Genomic DNA, 21866 nt, shown 5'->3' with positions numbered 1-21866 from the left:
CGTTGAAAAGTCTGTAACAGGTAGAAGGAAGCGTTTGCGACCATATAAAGTATATATGTATATTCTTGATCAGGATCAATAGCCAAGTCGATCTGGCCATGTCCGTCTGTCCGTATGAACGTCGAGATCTCAGGAACTACAAATGCTAGAAAGTTGAGATTAGGCATACCGACTCCAGAGACATAGACGCAGCGCAAGTTTGTCGATTCATGTTGCCACGACCACTCCAACGCCCACAAACCGCCAAAAACTGTCAGTGCTGAAGACTCTCCTGCCCACTTCCAATAGCTGAGAAACGGGTATCAGATAGTCGGTGGACTCGACTATACCGTTCTCTCTCTTTGGTTCGATAAATTCTTTACCTTGACTTCAGCCCCTTAGCTTCTGGTAACTATGGTAGATGTCAACGGTGTAGTTTTAGCTGCTGTGCCGCTTAACGGTAAACTATTTTGAACTGCTTTCCTTTTATTTCCGATCACTTTTTATTTATTTATTTTTTTCCAATATTCTCTTTTGTAGCGGTTTTTGTTTATTGCGCCAGAATTGGCGCGCTTTCGAATTCCAGGAATTTGATGTATCTTTCTCGCGATGCCAGGTGTTTACCGATTCGTTCTTTCCCTATTCGAGTACTTTTTGTTTTTCCTTATTAGCCTATTCTGTTTTGATGTAGGATAATTTTTGGCGGGCTCGCGGCTCTGAAAAATTGCGGTAAATTTTTGCTTTTTCAAAAAAAAAAATTTCCTTCTCGATCTTTTAAAGCCCACTGATCGTTGGCGCGCTTTGTCTACTATGCCACTTTAGGGACATTGGGAGTACTTACCGAAAATGAGTGTTTGACCCATTTACGGAATTTTCTTAAGGCTGCCGACCTTAAAAATTAGTAAAAAAAACAAATGTCCACTATATTTTGAATTTGGAACTGGTTTAAATGCTTTCCGTGGTTTGGGTAACATAACCATATCCGATGAATGCTGATTGCCGAATGTAAAAATATATATTTTATTTAAAAAGTATTCTTAGTTATAATGCATGCCATGTGTCGTGTCTGGTCTAATCTTATTGACAAAACCTCTACGAACTCAAACAGCTGGAATTTTGAAAGAAAGTGCGCCCATCTCTCCATATACTACATATAGGTATACGGACACCAGACATTTAAGGAACAAGTGGTGTGCATACAAAGGCAATGCACAAAGCAAATTCTCAACGTAAGTCCATTTCAGGGAATACATTTGGATGCAAAACCTTTAAAAACACAATGGCTCAGGGTGTGGTAAAATGGCTGAGTGTAAAATTACAGAAAATTAAAAACCGATGCATTTTAAAGATAAGGATTTTGAGTAAACTTTTAAGATACATTTTTATTCGGTTTGTTTGTCTGTCTGTCTATTTTATCTATGTTAAACCACTATATATATATATAAGAAATGCATACATTAGGAATGCTGTCCATAAGAAAATTCCGATCTTGAGAACTAAAAAAAACTTTTACGTGTACGCAGCATATGTTTGATTTACCAGACTAGCCATTTCTAATCTAAATCTAAAAACAAGAAAGAATGCTATAATCGAGTTCCCCGACTATCAGATACCCGTTACCCAGTGCAAACGAGCAATTTTTTTTAAATTTTTCTGGCATTTTGATAGAAATAGGGAAAAACTAAAACTAAATGAAAATGAAAAAAAAAATGTATAAAAGTTTCAAAAGTGTGAGCGGGGCATTGTAGGACGGTTTCTGGGTGTTGGGCATAGGAAAAAGTTGTTTGGCAAATCGATAGAAAATCACCAACTATGAAAATTAAAGCTTCAACACATTTTTCAAAACTGTGGGCGTAGCAGTTTTTGGTGGTTTGTGGGCGTTAGAGTGGACGTGGAGATTTTTGGCACATTGATAGAAATGTACAAGACTACTACAAAACTGAAAATATGAACAAAATTTTTAAAAGCGTGGGCTTGGCAGTTTTGGGCAGCTTGTGAGCTGTAGATTGTGCGTGGCAACAGCTTGGGGAACCAAATATGCCAATACATTTTGCAGTTAATTTAATTTATTACATTTATATAAATCTTTCCAATACTTTGTTTTTTTTACAGGACATACATTTTTAAATCTATACTGTCAGAGACTAGGAAGCACTAGGCATGTCGTCAGACGATTTGCTGGTCTGTGAGTTCTGTTCACTTACATCTTTCAAAGACATACTCTTGGCTTCCAGAAAGACCGTTCCATTAGGCTTATTTTTGCCTCCTGATACAGGATTAGTCCGATTTGACTTCGGAAATGCAGAAGTCTTTCCTTGCAGTCCTTTGTCATTCAATATTTTATGCGGACTATGCTCTTTTTTTCCATTAGCTGCGGCAAGATTAAGACGCCTCTTTTTATTGTTTTTTGACTGTTGTTTGTTATGTGTGCGGTTTTTGCGGTGGGAGTCAGTTCTTACAGGATACTTATCCTTGGTCTTGATTACATCCTGCCTGATTGTCACAGATGGCCTGGTTGTTGTAATGACTTTAAAAAACAAATTTGATGCTATTGTTGTAGTTTTTGTCAGCAAGGCCTCAGCTATATATGACTTGGACCTTAGAGCGGACTTATCTCCAAAAAACAAGTCCGAGTGAACTTCCTTCGGACTAGTCCTTACCAATACCAAACCAACAAGGGATAGGTAAGACAGGGCCCAATAGCGATGCATAACAAAGGGGTGTATGATTAGTGTGTGGTTAACAAATCGGTACTAGCAGAAATGGCTAAAATGTAATCTTTTATACCACTAGCCTCTATTGACGTGGTGAATCAATAATTGCAACAGCTGTTATAAGCATTTAAAGCAGCTGTTTTTTTTTTTTTCATTCAGGCACACAATTCAAAATCAGATAAAATAATCAGATACCGTTATCTATATTACATTAGTATCCATCAAATGTCGTGTAAAAACGCAAATACAGCGTGGTAAAAAATACAGCCTACGAGATTAAGAATCAGATGACCAAAATCATTAGTGAATATATATTTATTATACATTTAAAGGTATATTTAAATTTCAGTTTTCAATTGACAAATACGGTACTTGTCGATTGAATTTTGGAGAAGTGAGTTTGCGTTAAAAGTTTGCCATAAATAAAATCGAACAAATAAATACAATTTTTCGGTTTCCTGGATGCCCTTTAAATCAAATTTTATGAAACAATGTTGCATGGGCACAAAATAAATAAACTCGCAGCAAGGCCAATGCTGTAGTAGAAATCGAATGGCTTAGATATCAATAAGGTGGCTCAGATCGCACACGAGGTTAAATTACTTGCTTATATTCTGTTAATGATATTTAAATAACCTTTTAATAGCCCACAAATGGACACGTGGACAGACAGGAAGACATGACTAGATAGACTCGTCCATCAGATACAAATAATATGTACACGCTTTTTTCTAAGTTATACACTCTTTTCAAAGCAGCTTATATACCGAGTAACAGATATACTAAAAGGTTATTAGTTCATTCAGTTCTGCTTCACTCATTTTCTTGCAGATGCATTGTGACGGAGATTTAAAATGCCTTTTCGGTTTTGTAATAAAGCTGTTGATACTTTCATAAGTAACACTATATTTTTTTATGAATAATTGTTATATTTAAAAATAAACTTGGAACTAGTTAACTCACAGTGACATAAGATGGGTTTAATATTTAATATGGATGGTCGAATACAGCAGTAAAAAAATTGAAAAGGTAAGACCAATTCAGTAAGAAAAGCTAATAATAGCCGAGCAGAAAATTCTAAAGAGAAAAGACAAAAAAATTAGGAAAAGGTCGGAAAAATTTAGCTAGTTGGAAATCATTCCAAGAAACTCGTTAAAAGGCTTAAATGCCTGAGCTCGAAAGACATGTGTTTGAAATAAAGGGGCTTGAAATGGTTGTGTTGCAGGCGCAAAAACCAAAGGAAGCATGTCGTGTTAGTAGCCGTGCTCAGTCGGCTTTCTGGCTCTAAAAGAAATCCATTTAAATACTTAAACGCAGAGTAAACAAAACACGTGTAGCAGTGGGGGTAGCCTGACTTGCCGGTTTGCATTCCGAAAAGCCTTATTCCAAAAAGCCTTGGGTGAACTACAAATGTAATTACAAATGTAATTACAAATGTAATTTAATGTAGGTAACGCATGTTTTAATATGTATGTGTCTAACTTTTCTGTCCCAAAACTACAAACTTTTTTTTTTGGCAAATTGATAGAAATTTACAAGAATAATAAAGATAATGAGAAAGTATCAAAACATTCAAAAGTGTGAGCGTGGTAGTTCTGAGCCCACTCTAACGCCCACAAGCCGCCCAAAACGGCCAACATACGCACACATTTGAAAAAAATATTAAATTTGTTTTCATTTTATAATTTTTTTCCCAGTTTCTACTAATATTTCAGAAAATGTTGCAGCTTCTAGTTCTTACTTTTACTAGCTGAGATTTTTACTCTAATGTTGTCTGCTTCCATAACAAATGCCGTCAGGTAATAAAGCCTGAGCAGTCAAAAATGACCTGTTGGCTATGTGATAGATTGGTGCACACTAAGTGCGCTGTGATGACGGCAAAAGGCCCAGATCTAAAATACTGTTGTGATACTTGCCTAGGGGTTGCAAATGAAATAAAACTCTTTATACGCCAAACTAAAGGTGGCTTGAAAGGACTGATCAGCAGTTTTTGGCGTGGCTTTCGTCGTCTTTTTATTAAAAAAACTAAGCTCTAGTCTCTCTATCTGTTATCAGTAAGTAAGCTAACTAACTTGTATTCAGATACCCTTTCCTGCATGATCGGCCCTCTAGGCGGGGAGTGGAGTCCTAATTGCTGTTAGGTCTACCCTTTAATATACCAGGCACTAAGTGGTCCACAGAAGAACAGTCGAACATTCTTCTCCCTACAGCAAAGCATGACTTTATTGACGGCTTGCTCGACATATCGTTGTCGCAAGTTAATTATATTCGAAATTCTCTTGGTCGTTTGTTGGATCTATGCTTTGTTACAAGTCCAGAAAATGTGTTTCTGACTGGAGTAGCACCTCTTAGTCAACCAGAAGATCCATACCATCCATCTTTCGAGGTGAAAATCAAACGAATTATTTGTTTTCGTAGGGCAAACTTTCGGAAGCTAAATCTTTTTATATCTGGCTTTAATTGGTCCGATCTTTATTCCTACAAAATAATAAATATTTTTTATAATGCAATTAAATCATTTTTTAACTCTTGTGTTCCGATGTACTATCCGTCTATCTCTAACAAACCTCCTTGGTTTAATAAAGAGTTGACACATCTTAGAAAAGTCCAGACTTTATACAAATTTAAAAATATCGGTTCTCAATCTATATTTTCTAAATATGTATGTGCTCGGTTAAATTTTACCGTGCTTAATGTTCAATGTTATTAGAATTATTTAAACCGTTGTAAGTTCCAGTTCGCTTAGGATCCCAAACAGTTCTATAATTTCGTTAACACTAAGCGCAAAACAACCAGCTACCCTTCCTCGTTATTTTTTAAAAATACTACGGTAACATCCGCTCAGGCAATAGCCGATCTATTTGCCAAGTTTTTTCAAACCACATATTCTACGTTACCTCATTCCGAACGGCCTTACTCTTACGCGGTATCAAAGTCGAATTTCATATTCTGTCCCACTCTAAACGAAAGCTCACTGCTTTATGATCTTCAGCAATTTATGCCTGTTTATTCGCCAGGTCCCGACGGAATTCCTGGCTGTGTGCTTAGATTCTGTGCGGAAGCCTTGTGCAAACCTCTACTGAAATTGTTCAACTTATCTCTGGAATCTTCACAGTTTCCCTATATATTAAAGGAGTCCTTTGTGATTCCTCTCCATAAAAAAGGTAGCAAATCGGATGCAAGCAATTACATAGGAATCTCCAATAGTCTGCTATCCCTAAGCTATTTGAATACGTTATCACTTGCAGCTCCTTTGTAGGTCTATTATATCACCATGTCAGCATGGGTTCATGAAACGCAGATCAACAACTACTAACCTTCTGGAGCTAACCTCCTTCGTAGTTCAGGGCTTTAAAAATAATCTTCAAACGGATGTCGTCTATACAGATTTTAGTAAAGCATTCGACTCTGTTAATCATTCTCTTTTATTAAAAAACTTGATTTATTAGGATTCTCTGTTGATCTCCTAAATTGGATTCTAAGTTATCTGAATTGCAGGACGCAACGGGTCCTCTTTAAATATCCTCTTTCTTGTATTCTCCGAGTCACATCCGGTGTCCCACAAGGGAGCCACCTAGGTCCGCTCCTTTTTACCTTATTTATTAACGACCTTCCCTTAATAATAAAGCAAAATTATGTATCCAGTATAAGGACATTTCTCGCCATTTGGACTTACAATCCGATCTAGATAGCTTTCAAACCTGGTGCCGTGATAACGTATTAAACTTAAATGGCTTTAAGTGTAAAGTTATGAGCTTTTGTCGTGCCAACTTAATGCACGCGACTTACACTCTAAGTGGGTGCTCTTTGGACAGAATAACACATGTTGATGATCTTGGTGTTCTTCTGGACCCTAAACTTAAATTTTGAGACCATATTTCGTCTATTGTCAATAAGGCCAGGGGTGTGCTTGGTTTTATAAAACGGTGGTCAAAGGAATTTATTGTTATTATTATTATTTATTTGCCTTACGGCGCCTTAATTGGGATGCAAACCTTAGATTACCTCCTTATTCAAGTGGACTAATGCTAATTAACTTACCCTCCTTAGCTAACCGTAGAACCTTGCTTGGACCAGGTTTATTTTTAAACTTATTCGTGGTGAAGTTGATAGTCCCGACTTGATTAGTCGGCTAAACTTCACTGTTCCAAGCAGATTTACTTGAAATTAGGTACCGTTAACTTTAAATCAATGTAGATCTAATTATGAGTTGCATGATCCCTACAGAGTATTATGTTCTGACTATAATAAATTGTATCCCATTATCTCTAATTTTGACTCTTTGCCGTTCTTAAAGTGAACTATACTAACGTATTTAACAAATTCTTAGATCCTACTAGTATATATATATTTCCTCGTTCTTTACTGTCTTCTATATCGCGTCTATATTCGCGCGATTCGAGCAACACGGTAGCGCCCCTCGGTCGGTTGGGCAGGAGGTGTGGCCATGGGACTCGTGCGTTAAATAAAATAAAAAATTTCTATTGAATCTACTTGAAACAAGAAGTTTAGCCGTCTAACCAAGTTGAAGCTATTGACTTCGCCACGAATAACAACATTCAATACGTTACTTGTATTGATTGTTACCTCGAAACTAGGATGACAACCTAAAATTAGCATTAAAATAATGGTTTAAACTTAGGCCACGCATTCGTATTTAACTGAATATTCGTTTATTATTCGTCAAGATATTTCGTTTCTATATGTCCTTAAAGTAAGAGTATACATAAGCTCTTCTTTGCGTTCACAGTTTATTATACCCGTTACAAGGTATACAGGATATAGGTATACAAGATTCGTTGTATGTAACAGGCAGAAGGAAGCGTTTTCAACCATATAAAGTATATATATTCTTGATCCGGATCAATAGCCGTCTGTCCGTATGAACTTCGAAATCTCAGGAACGATAGAAGCTAGATAATTGAAATTAAGCATACTGTTTGCAGATTGCAACGCCCACACTTTTGGAATATGCTTTCCTATTTATACCCGTTACTCGTAGAGTAAAAGGGTATACTAAATTCGTTGAAAGGGTATACAGGCAGAAGGAAGGGTTTCCGACCATATAAAGTATATATAATATATTCTTGATCAGGACCAATAGCCGAGTCGATATGACCATGTCCGTCTGTCTGTCCGTCCGTATGAACGCTGTGATCTCAGGAACTACAAAAGCTAGAAAGTTGAGATTAAGCATACAGACTCCCAAGACATAGACGCAGCGCAAGTTTGTCGATTCATGTTGCCACGCCCACTCTAACGCCCACAAACCGCCCAAAACTGCCACGCCCACACTTTTGAAAAATGTTTTGAAATTTTTTCATTTTTGTATTGGACTTGTAAAATTCTATCGATTTGCCAAAAAACTTTCTGCCACGCCCACTATAACGCCTACAAACCGCCAAAAACTGTGTTTAAGACTCTCCTTCTCCCTTCCACTAGCTGAGTAACGGGTATCAGATAGTCGGGGAACTCGACTATAGCGTTCTCTCTTGTTTTTTATTAGTCTTGTATATTTCTATCGATATACAAAAGAGAACTTTTTGCCACGCCACTTAAAACCCAAAACTGTCAGTGTGGAAGTATCTCCCTCGTACCTCCACTAGCTGAGTAATGGGTATCAGATAGTCTCTCCTTTTAAACCATAATTTATACTTCAAAATCAATACTTCATTTAATCTTTTGGGCTACAGACTGCTGTCTATTTAATTTATTATTTTAGTTCAATTTCTGAAATTAAATTATATATATATTCAGTCAGGAAATTAAGCGGATTGACTTTAGGACCACATTCCTCAAGAAAGATTTGAACTCATTATCAAAGAACTGAAGAGATTAATACTTTGGGACTTTTTTTTAGCTTTTAAAACTTGTTCTCCTCATTGCGTGGTAATAAGGTTTCAATTGTTTCTCTAAATTTTAACTGCACTTGTCCATTATTTTTCCCATGAGTCATTTCAATTTGTGACTCACGTTTCCTACGCTTTGTATCTTTGTATTGATATAAACAAAATAAAAATCGCAGAACTCCTAGAAATTAAATCTTTTGTGGGGGAGTGTCAAAAAGGGTTGGAGAGAAAGCAATTTTCATCTCGCCATGGCAGCCCAAGCTGAAGGTATGCTTAAGCCGCTAGTTGGGAGTTTCGGTACACGGTAGCTGTTAGTCGCGAACTCGCTGACCGGCTTTAACTTTCGTGTTGTCTGAGCGAAGCGGATATGACTGCCATTCCGCTGCAAGGACAAGAACTTTGACCTCCTCCTTGGCTTACATTTCATCAGACCTAATGATAAGAAAACAATTCAACAACGTAAAAAGGAGCAAAAAAGAAGTGGCAAAAGGTCAAATACCAGGACACCAGACAAGGACACGTCTGTGGATCTGCAACTGCTTAGCCGGCATAAATATTGTAATAAGCAGGAAAATTACAATTTTTAACTTGCAATGTCAACGCCTCTTGTCATTTACTTCCGTCCCGTGAAACTTCGTCATACGATCTTTAGCCCGCCCTTGCCAGCATTGCATGAAATCATTTTGTAATTTACATTTAATTAGGGAAATTGTGCAGCAGCTGTCGTGGCAAAAAATAGAGCTGCAGCAGCGGGAAGTCAGAGATCTACAGGTTTTTCATCTTTGCCTGGTTGCATGAGCGACGATGGCTTAAAATCACTTAAAGGATTTACAAACAAACCTCTTTTAGGCAAATACGGCTGGTAGAAAGCTGTTCGCCATCCATGCATCATTGCGTATGGGCACATTTAAATACGGGACATCTTCGGTTAGGACCAAAGAGACTAGCGACTGGAGATTCAGGAGAACGGGGAACTGCCTGTTATGAGTGGAAACAGGAAATTAAATCCTAAGCCGCTTTTCCGGGCTGGACCTGGTTTCCTGACCTTATGGGCTGTGAATCCTCTTATGCTGGCGGCATAATTGAAGTGATTTGGGTGCAGCATAAGTGAATTTATTTGGGCTAATGGACTTACGGAGGGGATATTCATAGGGCATGCGACCAGTTTGGTCACTTTGCTGAACGTGGAGACGCAATGGAGCTTGCTCCAAACACATTTCAGAACTAATAACTGTTGCGTTAGCAAAAAGTCTTTACAAAACTTCTAACAGCTAACTATTCCTCAGTAAAAGCCTGAATTACTGAAACAGGTAACCCCGGAGTAGTGTAAGCCGACAGCGTGTTGCTCAAATGCTGTAACGTAAAGAAATACTTCTGCTGTGCAGTCTTTCTTTGTCGACGCGGAAAACAGGTGCTTACGGGACCACGAAAGTGACAAGTGGCTCTAGCAAGTTCAAAGAACACTTCCAGGCACTAATGGTCAAACAGACCAACTAAATCCACAGCTTACTACTATAAAATGGCGTCGAAAACTGCTTAGAAATTGAGAGGGAAACGAAAAATCGCTAAAACGCCAATGCGGCAGAAAACAAAGTAGGTAGTCCACAATAGACGGAATTGAAAGACAGCGTCAGCATGTATAGAACTTGCTAACAGTATTTGACGTTGACATGCTCACACATTTCGATACAACAATACACAATGGAGGGCCAAAAGCAATTGAGTGTTATTGGGAGTTGTTCGGTTCGATTTCGATTCATTTATATGGAATGAGACGAAAAGGCCAAAGGGGAACATCTACTAAGTGAAATAAGAAAATTTTTACACTGGGTTTGAACAGAAAGAATTCGGGATCGTATTTAGTGATGGGCAACAATTGGTGTTTTTAAATTAGTTGAGTTTTTCACTTGGTTAATTTACCATTTGTGTTTTTTCTCCCCCAAAACTAAATTCGATGTTATCTATCAGCTCTTTTGTCAATTGAGGGACTCGTTTAATGTCCCAATAAATCTGAATTGGCCAGATTGCATTTTCGGCTGGCAAATGTATATACATACACATATGTATATATGAAAATTGGATTCCTTATTTGTACTGACGCATCTCTTATTTCTGCGCTTTGCAACTATAGCAGATTTCCCGGAAAGCCATTGCAGCTGTAAGCTTACGTAAACATCGTGCTATATTTTAAAAGCATCAGACAAAATCCCTTCCAAGTTTGGTCAGCTGCAAAGTTGGCCCCATCATTAAATGTGTCTGGTAAACTGATTAAGGCCAAATCAGCATGATCATGTTACACAAAAGCGGCAAAGTCCAACCACGGACACCGAAGATAAAAAGTGGCCGATACTATCTCGCGCGTTGATTGCTCTGCTTGATCTGGAAACTTGAAGCAGACTTAACCAGGCAAATATTAGGCACATCTCTATGTTCTTCGAAAATCATTCTTTAAAATAAATAAAAATATTATGTAATACAAAAAAAAAACAACAAATATTGCTCATATAAATAGCTGATATTATAAAGATTGTTTAAGAAACGATAAATATTACGGAGAATATATCGCAATTAAGTCTGCTAAGTGCAATTATTTATAATTACACTTTATCTACTTGTAATATGATTTGTATATTCAGCACACCACCAAAATATCACATTTGGATTTGTTTTTGATAGATAAATTAAAACTTCAATATAAATACTAAGAACATACCGAGTCTTGCTCTACAATAAATTGTTGGATATGAGCTGCAATATTAATTTAACGTTCTAGTATTTAAGCCTTGTCTAAAATACATTATTACACTTTTACGCTACTGATTTGATCACATTATTTGATCGCTATCAACTAAATCAACTAAACATATACGAGTACATTGTTTTCGCCGAGATTTTGGAGGCTAAATAATTTTATATCTGGCTTTAATTGGTCCGATCGTCACGCTTGCAACATTGTGGCGGATGCCATTAAGAACTTATTAATTCCGATGTAGTATCTAACTATCTAATATCTAATCCTCCTTGGTCAATAAAAACTTGACACACCTAAGAAATGTAAAGCCCAGACTAAATTATTAACATCTTCTGTCAATCATTAACCTTGATCTATTTGTTTTTTCGGTTGATTTTTTAACATAAAATTTAAGTCATTTGAATAGCAAGACGCAAAACAATGTTAAATTATGTTTGCAGTGTAGGGACATTTCTTGTCGTACCTGGAACAGTCTTCATATGTTTATTCCTGTTCCCGCAACCACTCTAACGCCCATAAGCCGCCAGACTGCTAATCCGCCTGATGCGTAATGAAAAGGGCATGTGCCAGGGCTAAGGCTAAAAGGTGAACCAGCTGTGCGCTAAACGATGGCTTGGACTCCAAAATTTAACTAAAATTCATATTTAGATTCTGACAGTGGTCAATTTTAGCTCCCTAAAGGTATACAGTTTATTAAATTATACGGTTTTGCAAATATAAATGCAAGTTTAAAGAATTTGCAATAGTGCTAACTTAAAGCCTGCATGAATACCACCATCATTTTTTAGCAATCCTATTTTAAGATCGGTTCTTCCCTAGTTTCGACAGTACACAAGCCAAACCTTTTCCAAACAACAATAAAAACAATATTAAACTTCAAATTGACCTAATATACCTTGAAAGGAAACAAGCATTGGCAATCCGAGTTTCAGTAATTCTATGTTTAAGAAGAACCACGAATACCGAAGGGTCGCCAATGTATCCATCTGGATCATACAACAAATTTGTATTTTCACATGTGGGATATGTTGACGGCGAGCTAAATGATAAAACTTAGACATACACTCATGCACTTTTTTTTTTATACACTTTACTCGTAGATGAAAAGGGTATACTACATTTTTGAAAATAATGTAACAGGCAAAAGGAAGTGTTTCCGACCATATGAAGTATATATAAGGAGGACTCTAGTTGAGTCGATCTGGCCATGCTCGTCTGTCTGTCCGTCCGACGTACGCACGTCGAGATCTCAGGAACTATTTAAGCTAGAAAGTTGAGATTCAGTATGCAAACTCTAGAGACATAGACGCAGCGCCAGTTTGTCGATTCATGTTGCCACGCCCACTCTTACGCCCACAAATCGACCAAAGATGCCACGCCCACACTTTTGAAAAATGTTTTGATATTTTATAAATATCAATACCATGTACATTTTTTTCGATTTGACAAAAAACAGTTAGTGTTTAAATTTCTTCTTCGCACTTCCACTATCTAAGTAACGGGTATCAGATAGTCGGGGAACTCGACTATAGCATTCTCTCTTCTTTTTTTATTTTCAGCAAACATAAATGAACTTTGTTTAACCTAATGGGAGTCTTATGCTGGTAGTTCGCCTACACTTTATTAACATTAACAAACATAAATGAACTATGTATAACCTAATGGGAGTCTTATGTTGGTAGTTCGCCTAGACTTCATTAACATTTATCTTAATATAGTTCTTATTATTTTAATTATTATTTTAATAATTGAAATTAAGCAAATCCAATATAAAATAGGATTTGCCTAATTTTAATTAGCCATACAAGAGTTTATAACTGTATTAATTTTAGTTTAAAAGAAGGTTAAAGTGTCTTCTCTTTAGTCTTCTTATCGGGATTGAGTAAAGCAATCGTTGGGTAAGTATGCTTCGTTGGGTCAGTATTCTCTCGTTGTATCTGCTGGAATGGAACGCCACCTGATCTTCGACAACAGACAGATCGAGGTCGTGGAGCAGCGCTTTATTACTGACGTACCACAGCCAGTTATAAACCTCAAGGTAGTCATACACGTGAAGAGAATAACTTTTAGCCAGGGAATTAAATCATATTGTAGCATACTTTTGGGTGCGGTACACAGGTACTTTAGCCATCGCCCTTTGCAATTCGTTGATCAAGGCAAATTTAATTTCAAAATTAATTTCAGGCACGGACTGGTTGACGAGAAATTAAGGACACGGAGGATAGTTAACATGCTTGTAAGCCCACATCTAGAGCTCGTATAAGTTGCAAAGCTGGTTTACTAGAGGATACGCTGTTTAAATGTCTTAACAAAAACCAGGAGCGTACTTTAACAGTTTGCCGGGCAGAGTCAGCCAATAGGGACAGAAGTCATGGTCAGAGATTGTTGTAAGACTGGTTATTGTAGAATATTAAAAGCGTTAAAAGGTATGTGAAAGGTAGAGAAAAACAATTCCGACACCACAAATATATATTGTTGATCAGAAACACTAGCCCAGTTGACCTAGCCATATATAACGTCCTTCCGCATGTATTTCAATAAGTGTTTATTTTTCGTTGGCACCTACCCTAAAATGAAGGGATAATTTGCCGTAAAACTAGCATTCGGGCATAAATAAAAGAAAAGAAAAAAATAGAATGTGCCTGAATGTACAGCCAAAAAAATGTTTTTTTTAAGCATTTTTATGAGTGTGAACTAAAATTTGCTAAAAAGCAAGTCACGGTTAATTTTTATTTATTTCTTAATTTTATTCTTTGACTTCCGAATTTGAATAAATACATTTTTTTTTCAGTCTACATCTAAGGAATGACAGTCAATCACATCAGAGTCCTGAGTCGCCTAACTAGGTGGCGCTGTTTTTTTTCTTATCGGACTAAGTATTGATCAAAGGTTAATGTTATGTAACGCAAATGTTAAATGAACACTACAATATTAAAATAACATCTGTATAGTCAGCATCATATGCGTTCTACCGCTGAAAAGGCTCTGGCCTCAATTTTGGATGTATTATGATTTTGTAGAGGTATATGAAAATAACTTATTTTAATACTTATTTTTTTAATCGTTGAAAAGTATGTATGTAAGTATGTACTAGAAATTACGCACCGTTAATTTTAAATCAATGTAGATCTAATTATGAGTTGCATGATCCCTTCAGAGTATTATGTTCTGACTATAATAGATTCTATCCTTTTATCTCTAATTCTGACTCTGCCGTTCTTAAAGCGATCTATACTAACGTATTTAACAAACTCTTAGATCTTACTAGTATATATGTACATATATTTCCTCGTTCTTTACTGTCTTCTATATCACATCTATCTTCCCGCGATTAGAGCCTTACGATACACGGCAGCGCCCCTCGGTCGGTTGGGCAGGAGGTGTGGCCATGGGACTCGGCCGTAAAAAAAAAGAAAAATTAGGCATAAGGAAGCGTTTCCGACCATATAAACTATATATATATTCTTTATCAGGATTAATAGCCAGGTCGATCTGTCCGTGTCCGTCTGTGCGATCGTCCGACACCGATCGTCGTCTATCAGTCTGTCTGTCCAAGAATAGTTACCGAGACATTAATTTATACCAACAAAGTATATATATATATAAAGTATATATATTCCTGATCAGGGTCAATAGCCGAGTCGACACTCCCATTCTTTTGAAAAATGTTTCCATATTTTTTCTCATTTTTGTTAGTCTTATTTTAGTCTTTTTTCTATCGATTTGGCAAAAAAATTTTTGCCACGCCCACTCTAACGCCCACAAACCGCCCAAAGCTGCTACGCCCACACTTTTGAAAAATATTTTGATATTTATTCATTTTTGTATTAGTCTTGTAAATTTCTATCAATTTGCCAAAAAACTTTTTGCCACGCCCACTCTAATGCCCACAAACCGCCAAAAACTGTCAGTGTTGAAATTTCTTCTTCGCACATCCACTAGCTGAGTAACGGGTATCAGATAGTCGGGGAACTCGACTATAGCGTTCTCTCTTGTTTTCGCTTTAAACATATATGGAGCAGTACTTTATTAATTTTCTTCCACAAGTTTTCACCAAAGGCAGCGATTCACTCTTCACTCTGCTACGATGGTATTTCTGATTATACATTTAGAAATAAGAGATAAGCTATATTTTAGTACATGATTTCCGGTACAAATAAGTTACTAAAATACGATACAAACCTTCCGATGCGTCTAAGATTATGCATATATCTAAGGATCTGAAGTTTAGAAGTCCCGAAAAGGAAAAACTAAGGTTGCCTTTTTTTCTACTACCTATTTCGTACCCATGCGTTTACTTTAATGTGTGCATACCTTAATCATAATTCGAGCATCTCTTGCCTCCAGCTTTACGAGGATGAGACATTCCATTACCGTTAAAGGAATGCTATATAATTTTATATACTATATAAATTTCACCTGGGCGGCGAGAACCGAAGCAAACGCGAAAGGAAGGGAAGGGCTGATGTATTTAACATACATAAGGAAATTTCGTCGGTGAAGAAGCAAAATTTTGCACTCCGTGCTTGCAAAGCGATCAAAAAATACAAAGATGCCGGCAGACTCCTTTGAAACACTCCTCAAAAAGGCAAAGTCAACTAAACAGCATTATCCGAATGCGAAGTTTTTAGTTGGAAAGCCAACGCGTGGTCGATAATATAAAAAATGAAATGAAGTACACCTGAAGGCGATATGTTTAAATTCATAGTAATAAACCAGGTGTTCACCTTCGATGCGGCTTCATTACCAGAGGTCAGAAGTCATTGTCAGGCGCAGTTTCAGTCACTCAATTTTAAATGTAAGCACTTCCGTCTGCCATTTTAATTTTTTTTGTATTCATCATCCCAAAAGAAGTGCTTTCCTTTGAAAGATCGATTTCTGTATGTACTTACATTTGATTTAATGCGATTGCTTTTAATGGGGGAAACAATGACAGAGTTGTCTTAAGTCAATTGAAGGCACGCAAACCTCCTTGAATTTCATCACAGAGTCGTAAGGGGAGATAGGTCCGCTGGCAGCTAATTCCTTTCCTTTGCTTGTCTAGGCAACACAATTGCCTATGACACTTTGGTTCACCTTTGAAATTTTTCGGAGAATAAACGAGGTGTGCTGATTGCATTTCTAAAATGTTGGCTGGTTTTTAAATAATGTATACATATATAATTATTGTTTTGTCCCCGCTTATAATTAATCACTTAAAAGGTTGTTTCATTAAGCTGATCTTTCATGTGGTTTTTTCAATCCCATTTTCATTTTCCTCGTGGTATTGTTTTTTCTTTCAAACTTTTCCACTCTCAGGACTTTGCTTCCATCCTTTCGTCCTCGTACAAAGTAAACACAAGCTAGACAAAAGTTTAATAATTCTGGTTACTTTGGGTCTTGTTCGTGGTTCTGTTTTAGTTTTCATCCCGAAAACTTGCGGCGTATTTCATTTTGTAAATAGCACAAAATGGCAGCAGGATATTGATGCAGCGCGGTATCACTTATTGTCCCGGGTCGGCCGGTGTCCCTTGTTCGAGCGTCTTCCCAATAGGGAGTTCCCTCCATGTGGAACTTTTCATTAAACACTCCTTAAGGCGTCGCAAATGAAGAAAACTTTGTACACACAGACACACTGTGATACTAGGAAACTGCCCAGCAATGTAATCGCAAAAGAAATTCTTTTCCACTTATTGCCGTAAGAAACTGCGTGTAAATAAAAAGCCAAAACGAAAGTTGTGTGCCTGCAAGGAACAGCTACTTGTACCCTTTTCCGCTGTCTGCGGATCCTTATGTTGCTGTAACATCTCATTTTATTTGTGTCACGTCTTCTTCCCTTTGACAATTACTCTCAGCAGCTCTGCACAAAAGACGTGCAAAAATAGTTCTAAATAGCTACAAACATTATTACATCAATTCAAAAAAAAACATCTTTGTCTTATATTGTATCTATACATACTTTGCAGATACTTGGCTTGCCTTCTCCAAGATAAAAACAAGAGAGTTTCAACTCTTTACTGACATATCGATAAAGTTCGATGAAAAAATTAAAACATTTTAAAAAAATTTTAATTTTCCAAAAGTATGGGAGTGACAGTTTTGTTTGGCTTGTGGGCGTGGCAAAATTAGTACACAGACTTGCGCATTTGCATGCATAATCTATATGTTTCAGTTTCTGAGATCTAGATGTTCATGCGGACAGAAATACGGATGGACATGGCCTGATCGACTCGGCTAATCAAGAAAATACATACCTGTTTAATACTTTTTAAGAAACCTAATATGTGCTTTCAAAATGATTGCAAACGATATAATCTTCAAAATTCGTACTCGTGGAATATCCCCACTTTAAAAAGAATAATTAACATGTTCTAAAGAAATTCCACTTTTAACCTTCAGTTGTTAAATTGTTTTTGCTTTATTGTACGTTAATTTATCCGCTTATTTTAAAACAAATCTTAGCGCACGATTCTGACAAGCTACAATTTTTAAAGTATATTTGTCAGCATATTTTGTTAAAGCTAAGCAAAAAGTTTTTTAGGGAAATTTCTTTGCAGATATTTATTTTAAGCGGCTGAACCATTCGAGGAAAGATATCATAAACATTTCTCTGCAAAGAAAGCGAAATAATTTTTCACCACTGAAATTAAAATCAAGGCAGAGTTAGTATTGGTGTTCTGTTTCAATCCAATCGATTCTCAGCTCTGCTTCTTTTCTTCGGATACTATCCAAAGATGGTCCCGAGAAATAGAGACAAACGCTTTTATGCATTGAATGAGCATTGCAAGTTTTTCCGCGAAGCAAACTATTATATTATGGATGTTGCGGATTTGCTTTGGCTTAACAATAAAAACTTTGTCCTAGGAATCTTATGTAACATCTTCAGTTTAACAGCAATTTCGTTTTTGGCAATGCCAAGTATTTCCTCCAACCAGAACGACAGAAGCAGCAAAACGATAAATTGTTAAGTGGGAAAAGTTCAAGTTCAAGCCCAAGTATCTGTAAGCGTACTTTTATTTAGGGTTCATTATAGAGTCTCCTTCCGCAATCCGATTAAACCCAACATCTGTTTGCTAAGGAAAACAAGGTATAGCACTATAGTCGGCTTACTCGACTATCAGATACCCGTTATTCACCTAATAAAAGTGCGAGAGAAATGAAGACATACATACTTTATTTTAGCAGGCTTATGTTAACAAATTATGTTATTATGTTAGTTATGTTAGTTCAAGAGATGAATTTGAAAGGCTTAAAAAATGGTTTCTTATAGATTGACGATTAGTTTAAGTATGTGGCCGCTTGTCAAACTGTAACGATACACCAATGACATTACTATAGAATTCAAATTCATTAGAAAATTTTTTAAAATCAAAATGTTGACTTTTTAGATTTTATACCCGTTACTCGTAGAGTAAAAGGGTATACTAGATTCGTTGAAAACTATGTAACAGGCAGAAGGAAGCGTTTCCGACCATATAAAGTATATATGTATATTCTTGATCAGGATCAATAGCCGAGTCGATCTGACCATGTCCGTCTGTCCGTCCGTCCGTCCGTCCGTCTGTCTGTCCGTCCGTAATAACGCTAAGATCTCAGGAACTACTAAGGCTAGAAGGTTGAGATTAAGCACACAGAATCCAGAGACATAGACGCAGTGCAAGTTTGTCGATTCATGCTGCCACGCCCACTCTAACGCCCACAAACCGGCCAAAGCTGCCACACCCACACTTTTGAAAAAAGATTTAAAATTTTTTCATTTTCGTATTCGTTCTGTAAATTTCTATCGATTTGCCAAAAAAGTTTTTTGCCACGCCCACTATAACGCCCACAAACCGCCAAAAACTGTCGGTGTTGAAGACTCTCCTTCGCACTTCCAATAGCTGAGTAACGGGTATCAGATAGTCGAGGAACTCGACGATAGCGCAATATCATTGTTTAGATTTGAGAAAAAAGTTTAAGTTTGGAAAACATACTTAAATATAACCACTCAATAAAAATTTCGAGCGCTTAATCACCCCTTAATTAGTACAAAAACAAGCGATGATTTTAACAAAGTCATGTCTTAGGAAATTATCTCAAAAACTCCACTAAAAAAGCAAACTCATCGCATTTAATCACCGCTGTTTAAGCGCATTTACCGCATTTTCGCTTTATTCATCGAATTTTCACCAATATTTCTAGAATAAATCATCGATTATTTAGAGATTTTACTTTTCCTATTTTCATCAACTTTCATCAATGTAAAATCAAATTTATTTTATCAAATATTTGATTAATACATTTTTTTTCATTTGACTTATTGTTATTTTCCTTTGGCTCGTCCACGTTTTTTTTTCCCACTAAATTATTTTTGCATATCACAAATTTAATGTTTCTTACGATGCCGTTGCTCTCGCCAACATAGAGCGTGGGCTGCTCACTCCGCTAGCAATGAAAATGTGATGATTTTGTTTGAATTATCATCGCATTTCATCAAAAAGAACATTTTGTACCACCGATAAACGCTGCATCGGTCGAATGTAACTTCTCCGTATGCCACAGTCCACATTCGGAATGCATCCGCGCGCTTAATTTCGATTTTTACAAAAAATTTGATACAGGTTCTTTGATCCATTTTTTTGAATAGGTAAAAATCGTGCAAGCACAGCAGCTGTCAACAATTAATTGAACATTTAAAATGGCCGAGTTTGTCGGCATAAGTGACAGACATAAATACCAACAAAACGCCACAAAAAATCGAAATTCGATTATACGTAACCCGCGAAAATTCAAAATTTGCGATACTTTTTGAACACACCTCGTAAAAGCAATGATACGGTCGTAAAACTGACTTTGTCGTAAAAAGCCCAGAGGCAAGAAGAAACATGGTGGATGGACAGCCAGCAAACGCAAAGGAAAGTCCTGCAACTGGGGGATTGGAGACAATAGCTACAGGAGCTACGATACCAGAAATTAAACCGAGAAATTTCAAGATATTCTGCTGGAGTCTTCTGCAAGTTAGGGGAGGTCTTTTAAGCGCTGCGGTTACAACCTGCGCATCGAATTAGACATAAATGAAAAATGGAAGTTTTTTTTGATTTAAAACTAAACTTCTGGGTCGATTTTGGGTTTCCATAGGACGACAGTGTATCAATTGTATCAATCAAACTTTCTTGATTTTATTTCCTTTATCTATTTCAAAAGCCGTCTGGATATAGCCATTATATTATGGCTATTCCGTATTAGTCTACCAAATTAAACTTATTTTTAAAGATTTCTGCATGGACCCTGCCAAAAGTCGTCTTTCTATTGTAAGGAGTGCATAAGTCAGAACATTCCGAATCACACCTATTAGACCTGTGATCCTATGTTCTAAAACAGTAAACACTTATTTTTGCCAAATACAATTGTGTTTTCAACATTTTCTTAACTTTATAATAAAAGTAACAAGAGAGAACGCTATAGTCGAGTTCCCCGACTATCTGATACTGTAGTGTATGTACGTAGTTCGACAGATTTTAACAGCTGGGCTTTTAATAGTGGGTGGCAATTACTAATAAAGAGGACCTTGTACTACCTTCGCTAGAGATGCGCACTCTTGCTATGCTCGGGTCTAGCTCGCCGTAGGTCGGGGTTCTTTTTGCTTAGGATAGTACGAAACGCTACTACATTTAATAAGTGCGTCTTATTCAAAAACAATATTAAAACTGGATAATTGATTAATAAAAGAAATGGCTTTATATTGATACTACGGATACACGCCGACACGTGTGAAGATAAGCTACAGATTCTGATAAGTATTGGGAATTTGGATTTTATAATTCCCTAAGTTTTAACCCTCCCTACCATGACAATGCTACTTAAAATATTTACATTGTTCAATATGTTCCAAGTTCAAACTAACTCGACCACATATTTAAGAAAGTGTTCAACATAAGTACTCGACAAACCATTAAATCTATTTATTCACAATTCATTCTTTTTCAATATATCTTCAATTATAATTCCATTTATATAAATTCATTTCAGTAAGCTGTTCCATTAAATCTCTTTTACAAACTAACAAATTTTAACCTACGTATAATTATCCTAGTCATTCTCTTTCGTTTATGTTTAGTGGGGTAAATAAAGTATATAAAGTAAAGTATAAGTAAATAGATATAAGTAATTGAATTCAAAATTAGTAAATATATTATACAATCTTTAGCCAAATGCAGATCTTATTTTATTTAGACGTTCGAGTGGCATTTTGTAGAGTTTTAATATAGGTAATTCATAAAATTGTTATTTATCGTTGTTTTTTAGTACTCACGACCTAAAATATCCACTCCATGTGCGCAAAGTTGGGCCCAAGTTGAAGTCGGCTGTAGATCAACCAAATGCCCTTATATAGGCCTTGGCCTTCCTTAAGCCTTGGGGTCGAATCCCTATGAAAACTGGGTTAGAAATGGGAACTCACTATATCGCACTTTTTACCTTTCCCACTTTCACATAAATCACACACGGAAATTTATTTGAATATTCCACTCTTGTTTTTATTGGATTGGATATATATAATTAAATTATATCTCCACGTGTCTATGATGTTAAATTGGGCAGCGTCAAAAATTATGA

The 21866-nt window shown here is 36.5% G+C and overlaps 2 protein-coding genes across 3 annotated transcripts in view; both read right to left on the bottom strand.

Annotated features, from left to right (window-relative positions):
* Nucleotides 1-21866, bottom strand: part of LOC6540104 (hemicentin-1) — a 112680-nt gene that overhangs the window by 78515 nt on the left and 12299 nt on the right. The window lies entirely within an intron of this gene.
* LOC6540222 lies at nt 1335-2752 on the bottom strand. Its single transcript, XM_002087029.4, has one exon. The coding sequence runs from the start codon at nt 2688-2690 to the stop codon at nt 2124-2126; it is 567 nt and encodes a 188-aa protein (XP_002087065.1). The 5' UTR covers nt 2691-2752; the 3' UTR covers nt 1335-2123.

This window comes from Drosophila yakuba, chromosome 3L (assembly GCF_016746365.2).
Source record: "Drosophila yakuba strain Tai18E2 chromosome 3L, Prin_Dyak_Tai18E2_2.1, whole genome shotgun sequence".
Taxonomy (NCBI): domain Eukaryota; kingdom Metazoa; phylum Arthropoda; class Insecta; order Diptera; family Drosophilidae; genus Drosophila; species Drosophila yakuba.
This window is presented reverse-complemented; position numbering and strand designations above follow the sequence as displayed.